Below are 5,539 nucleotides of genomic sequence, written 5' to 3'. Positions count from 1 at the left end.
CGTCGCTGATTGGCTGCTGCGGAAGGACGCCGAGAGGTAGCCCTGGGAGGCGGGGCTGCGTGCGCCACTTCCGGGGCGGGGCTTCGGCCGCCGCCGCGCCCGCGGGAGCGGGCGGTCTCCATGGCAACCAGCGGGGCCCGCGCGCCGAGGCCCTCCCGCCGCCGCCTCCGCCGCCCCGCCCGCCCGGCCCGGCCCGCGCCCCGGCCGCCCGCGACCCGCCCTCCCTCCGCTGCGACCCCGACCCCGGCCCCGGCCCCGGCCCCCGCTCGTGCTCCCGCCCGAGGCCGCCCGCGCCCGCCTCCCGCCGCCGCCCCGGCCTGACCTGACCGGGAAGCAGTTCCGCGGGCCGCCGCCGCCGTGACTCATCGGCCCGCCCGCGTCCCCCGATCGGGCCATCTTGGTCGCGGCCGGCGCGGCAGACGGAGCCGCGGAGGAAGCCGGGGAGACCCAGGTACGCGCCCGCCGCCCGTCCCAGGCCCCCCGCGCCGCCGCAGGTGCAGCCGCCCTTTGTTCTGCCCACGGTGGGCGCCGGGCCCCGCGCGGGGAGGGGGCTTCGGGCCCGGGCGCCCCCCTCCCCCACGCCGCGCCCTTTCCTTCTGCCCCTGTCTACGCAGTCCCAGACGTTTTCTAAAGCATCTTTTCCTCCCTCAGGGCCCAGAACAGTCCAACCCCCTGTGCAGCCCGCGCTGGCCGGGCGAGGTCCGCGATAAAGGAGCCGCCTCCGGAATCGGCGTCCGCAGGGCCTGCGCCACCTGCCCGGCGCCCGCTGTGCTCGTCCTCTGGGCTCCGACCGCCCTGCCTTCTTCTTGTTTGCCCTCTTCGGCCACCCTGCGTGTTGCACCCCGCCCTCTCCCCGATTCCCGTCTGGGCCTACCCCCATTTTAGCATCGCAGGGCCTCAGGTTCTGGGCTACGCGTGCCCCCTTCTCCCAGCCCACCGGTCTCGGCCTTTGGCTGCCCTCTGGCCAACATGGTCCAACCCCAGACATCAAAAGCTGAAACCCCAGCCTCTGCCGCGTCTACCAATGCCCAGATGGATGACGTCATCGACACCCTGACCTCCCTGCGCCTCACCAACTCTGCGCTGAGGCGGGAGGCCTCCACCCTGCGGGCAGAGAAGGCCAATCTCACCAACATGCTGGAGAGCGTGATGGCAGAGCTGACCTTGTTACGCACCAGGGCCCGGATTCCGGGGGCCCTGCAGATCACCCCGCCCATCTCGGCCATTACCTCCAACGGGACCCGACCGATGACCACGCCTCCCACCTCCCTGCCCGAGCCCTTCTCCGGAGACCCGGGCCAGCTGGCAGGGTTCTTGATGCAAATGGACAGGTTCATGATCTTCCAGGCCTCCCGCTTCCCGGGCGAGGCCGAGCGCGTGGCGTTCCTCGTGTCCCGGCTGACCGGGGAGGCGGAGAAGTGGGCGATCCCCCACATGCAACCCGACAGCCCCTTGCGAAACAACTATCAGGGATTCCTGGCAGAGTTGCGGAGAACCTACAAGTCTCCACTGCGGCATGCGCGGCGCGCCCAAATCCGGAAGACTTCTGCCTCTAACCGGGCCGTGCGGGAGCGGCAGATGCTGTGCCGCCAGCTGGCTGCCACGGGCACGGGGCCCTGCCCCGTGCACCCAGCCTCCAACGGGACCAGCCCAGCTCCGGCCCTGCCCACCCGAGCCCGGAACCTTTAAGAATGGGCCACCACCCTGGTCGCATCTGCCGCCACGCCGACAGCATACGCACACCCTTTGCTCCTGTAGAAGAGACGTCCATACAACGGCATCGCCCTGGTTTGAAGACCTTCCTCCCTGCCTCTCCCGACCTGTTCCACAAGGAGATCTTCCTTCCTCACTGTTGGGTGCCCTCTTACCCTCTTGGCTTCCTAGTGACCTGTGCTAGCTTTGTACCTAGAGCGCATGTGTCCCCTCTCTTGCTTGCAACCCCGGCTCCTCTAGCGACCACGGCTCTGCTACCCGGTCACAGCGACTCCGCAGCCTGCCGCAGACCGTTTGGGCTGACCTCTCCCGGCCTCGCCAGGTTCGCCGAGGCTCCTCCTCTGCCCTCTGCGGGCCCCCCCGTGGCAGCCCCACCCCGGCTGCCCTGTTGGGGGTGACGAGCTCACTGACGCCCGAGGACGGCCGCTTGGGCCGGGCCGGTGCCTTGTTTGGGGGCCCTGGGGAGGGGAGTCTGGCTTCCCACCCCTAGCGATCACCAGCCCTGGCCGAGTGTTCGCTGCTGGGAGCGTAGTGCCAGCGTTTCTGGGGGGCAGGCTTCACCCTGCGCTCGGACACGTAGTCAGTACGCCCCCCCCCCCCGTCGCCACTGGGAAAGACCGCTCATGCGGCTAAGGGAGGGGCCCCCAGAGGACGCACGCCAGTAGCGCCTGGCTTCAGCTGCCAGCGTTCCGACAGCGCGGGGAATCCTGGGGATCTGGAACTCACCTGCCACAGAAGGTCCTTGTGGCTTTGGATCGCCGAGCAGTTTCGTCCAGCCACCAGAGACCGCACATTCACCCACATCCATGCCTGAGACCCACGGCCGGCTGAGGGGTGGGTGCCAGGGGCTCACTCCGCCGCCCCGGGCCTCCAGTGGGAATCCCCGCCGGCTCCCAGCGTGTGCTCGCCCCCCCCCCCTTTGCCCCGTATCACTTGGTGGCAGCCCTGTCTAGCTTGAGACCTGTTCCCGTCTCCACGCGGGTGACATGTGGCCTTGGCCTCAGCCCCTTCAGCCACCCACACCGTCCGTAGGTCTCCAAAGCCTGTGTGTGGCATGCTCCCCCCCCCCCCCATGCCTGGGCTGTCCATCGGGTGCCCAGCCTTGGTCTAAGAAAGCGTGGACTCGTAGCTGGAGACCCAGATCCTCTGGGACGCCTCATTAAGCACTTCCGGTAGGGGCCCTCGCCTCCGGCAGCCCCGCCAAGGCCTTGGTGGCATCTGTGAGGGGAAAGAGCTGCGGTCTACCCTGGTCCTAATGTGGGGACGGTACAGAACTGGCACTCGGGTCCTGATTCTGAGGGACAAAGCTGTACCTCTCAAGGTGGACGGCCTTTCGCTTCCTCACAGGGGACGCCCCGAAGTCACTTTCTAAATGAGACTTGGCCAAGCCCTTTGGACCGTGATGCGCTCGCCATACTCAATGCCAAACGAACCGCGTTTACGGGACCGCCGGGACCACGGGGGGGAAGACGGGGTGTCTTGCCCTGGGTCCCTCCGCCCTGTGGTGAACGGTCCTGGCCTGACCACGGAAGGAGAGCCTCAGTGCCCACCCGAAGACCTGGGCGTCGGGATACCCAGAGGTCGGGTGCTGGGGTCCATCCTTTCTTCCTAAGAGTTTCGATGATGCTGGGGAAGGTGACTGCGTTCTTGAAGCGGCCACTGCCTTGCAAGGTCAAGGATATTCAGTGGCTGCTGGGGTCCGTGGACCCCTGCCGCCCACTCGTTGCAAACTCTTGTTAGCCCAATTGCCCTGCTGAACAACTGCCTGAAAACAGGCTTCAGGCCCCCCTGGATTCCAGCCACGGCTGTTCAGGTGGGACCATGGTGCTCTTTAAGCATGACTGGGGGGAGGACACACAGTGGGGCCACCATTCTGGGGGGGGTGGGACCTCTGGTGGGGGGTGTACAGATCACTTTCTCTTTGTGCTCAGTGCCCTACTGTCTGCCTGCTAGGGGGAGGCACCCCTCTGAGGAGGGGGTACGGGCGCCTGGGGGGGGCAAGGCGGCCTGCAGGGGGTAACAGACACCTCCAAGGTTTCCACGTGGCCCAGCTCGGCAAGGGTGGGAGCCCTCGCGCGGGAGCGGGGCGGGACCTGTGCCGTCTCGCCGAGCCCAGGCCCGCCCACGCAGCACGTGGAAGTCCGCCACGCTTGCGACGCCCGGGGCGGGGCCGAGAGCCAGGCTGGCCGCGCGACCCCGGGGGGCGCTGTCGTGCCCGGTTCGGGCTGCTGCCCCAGCTTCCTTTGGTTTGGTGAGTTGGGTTTCACCTGTGGGTGCTTGGCGTCTGCGGGCCGGGGACGGGTGCCATTGCACAAATGCGACCTTGACCGCTACCTGCAACTTTGGAAATGAGTAGACGAGAGGCCCAGGGGGTCGCCCCCCCATGGGGAGTCCCCACCCCCGTGGCGCTAGCGGAAGAGGGGGAGACCCGAACTCCGTGCAGCCGAGAGCCAGACCACGTGACCGGGAGGGTCAGGCTGGAGAAGGAAGCGGGGGGAGGGGAGCTGCTTTGTACATACTTGGGGGTTATAATTTCTCTAAATTGCAGAGAACAGGTATTGGTTTCTAAAAGGGACAGGCAGTTAGTAGTGTTACACAGTGCATGTGGGGGGACGCTTTATGTTTTTCATGGTGTTGACATTATTCGAACTATATTGTGACTTTTCTGGTCTACACGATACCCCCTCTGGGGCGTAACGGCATCGTTTGAGATGGCATTTCGAACAAGGGGTGAGTTCCTGGCTGAATGTATAGCGCGACCTTGGGATTAACTTAATGACCGAAAGCATTCTGGTGATGTCTGGGTAAAAGCAAAGACCCGTTTCAGGGGCGCCAGGTAAGTATATGATGAGTAAGCAATGACGGGGGTGCAAAAAGCCCCGAGAAGGCGCTGGCAAGACTTTCCCGGTGCACAGGCCCCTGCCGTCAAGGGGGACACGCCGCTCGCTGGGTGACCGCGGTTCAGGCAGTTCGGCCCATGGGACGAGAAATAGTAATGACGTTGGGCGCTTGCTTAGGCTGCCTTAAGGGGGCAAGCCGTAGAGTTGTATAGAAGGACACCCCCTGGGGCCACCACCAGCAGTAGAGTTTAGGTGGGAGGATTAAGGTCCCCGTGCCAGGAAGCATTAGACGGGGGGGGGGGGGGGGGGGGGGGGGGGGGGGGGGGGGGGGGGGGGGCTCAGAGCTGAGGACAAGACGACTCTGCCGAAGGAAGAGCCGAGCACCGAGTCCGGCAGCCGCGGTGGCTTGCGAACGTAGGGAGAGGATTGGGTGTAGGACAGGTCCGCGGTGTGGAGAGAGCTGACGACCCCCTGTCGTCCCTCGGGGTCCCAGCGTGGGGTGTGATGGCGGATGGCGCACTGCAGACGCGGTCGAAGGGATGGGAGGGACCCATCACGAACTCCTTCCCGTGAACAAGTAACCGCGCGCTTACCAGGTCTTTTCATCATCAACGCCAGCCTACACCTTCTAAAAGTTTTGGAAAATGAGGGAGAAAGTGGAAAAAGCAAAATTTTAACATTTTGGTGGCTCTCCCCCCAGGCCTCTCCCTTCTCCCCCCCCCCCCCATCATGGTTTTTCTTCTTTTTGTTCGGACATAGTTGTGACACTACCTTCTGTAATGATACGGTATCGTGTAGATGTTTTCACTTCTATCAGGGGCTCTCCCCCAGTACGTGTTATTGCTAACTTTAGTTTGAAATGGCCGTGTAAGCCGTCACGCAGCCGGACGGGAGTGCCCGTGGTTGGTCACCCGTGCCGTTTCTAACCTCTCGCGCTCAGAAATGGGAGAATTTCTTCATGCATCACGCTTTCCGCCGCTGTCGAG

The 5,539-nt window shown here is 65.0% G+C and overlaps 1 protein-coding gene across 1 annotated transcript; it reads left to right on the top strand.

Annotated features, from left to right (window-relative positions):
* Window positions 1-342: 342 nt before the first annotated feature.
* RTL6 (retrotransposon Gag like 6) lies at window positions 343-4,645 on the top strand. The gene is made up of 2 exons (XM_030320895.1): window positions 343-451; window positions 652-4,645. The coding sequence occupies exon 2, from the start codon at window positions 970-972 to the stop codon at window positions 1,687-1,689; it is 720 nt and encodes a 239-aa protein (XP_030176755.1). The 5' UTR covers window positions 343-451; window positions 652-969; the 3' UTR covers window positions 1,690-4,645.
* The last annotated feature ends 894 nt before the right edge of the window (window positions 4,646-5,539 follow it).

The sequence above is a fragment of the Lynx canadensis genome, chromosome B4 (genome assembly GCF_007474595.2).
Source record: "Lynx canadensis isolate LIC74 chromosome B4, mLynCan4.pri.v2, whole genome shotgun sequence".
Classification (NCBI taxonomy): domain Eukaryota; kingdom Metazoa; phylum Chordata; class Mammalia; order Carnivora; family Felidae; genus Lynx; species Lynx canadensis.
Note: the sequence above shows the minus strand (reverse complement) of the source record. Positions and strands in the feature narration are given on the sequence as shown.

Coding starts and splice junctions, on each gene's coding strand:
- RTL6 (XM_030320895.1), top strand. CDS start 970: ATGGTCCAACCCCAGACATCAAAAGCTGAAACCCCAGCCTCTGCCGCG.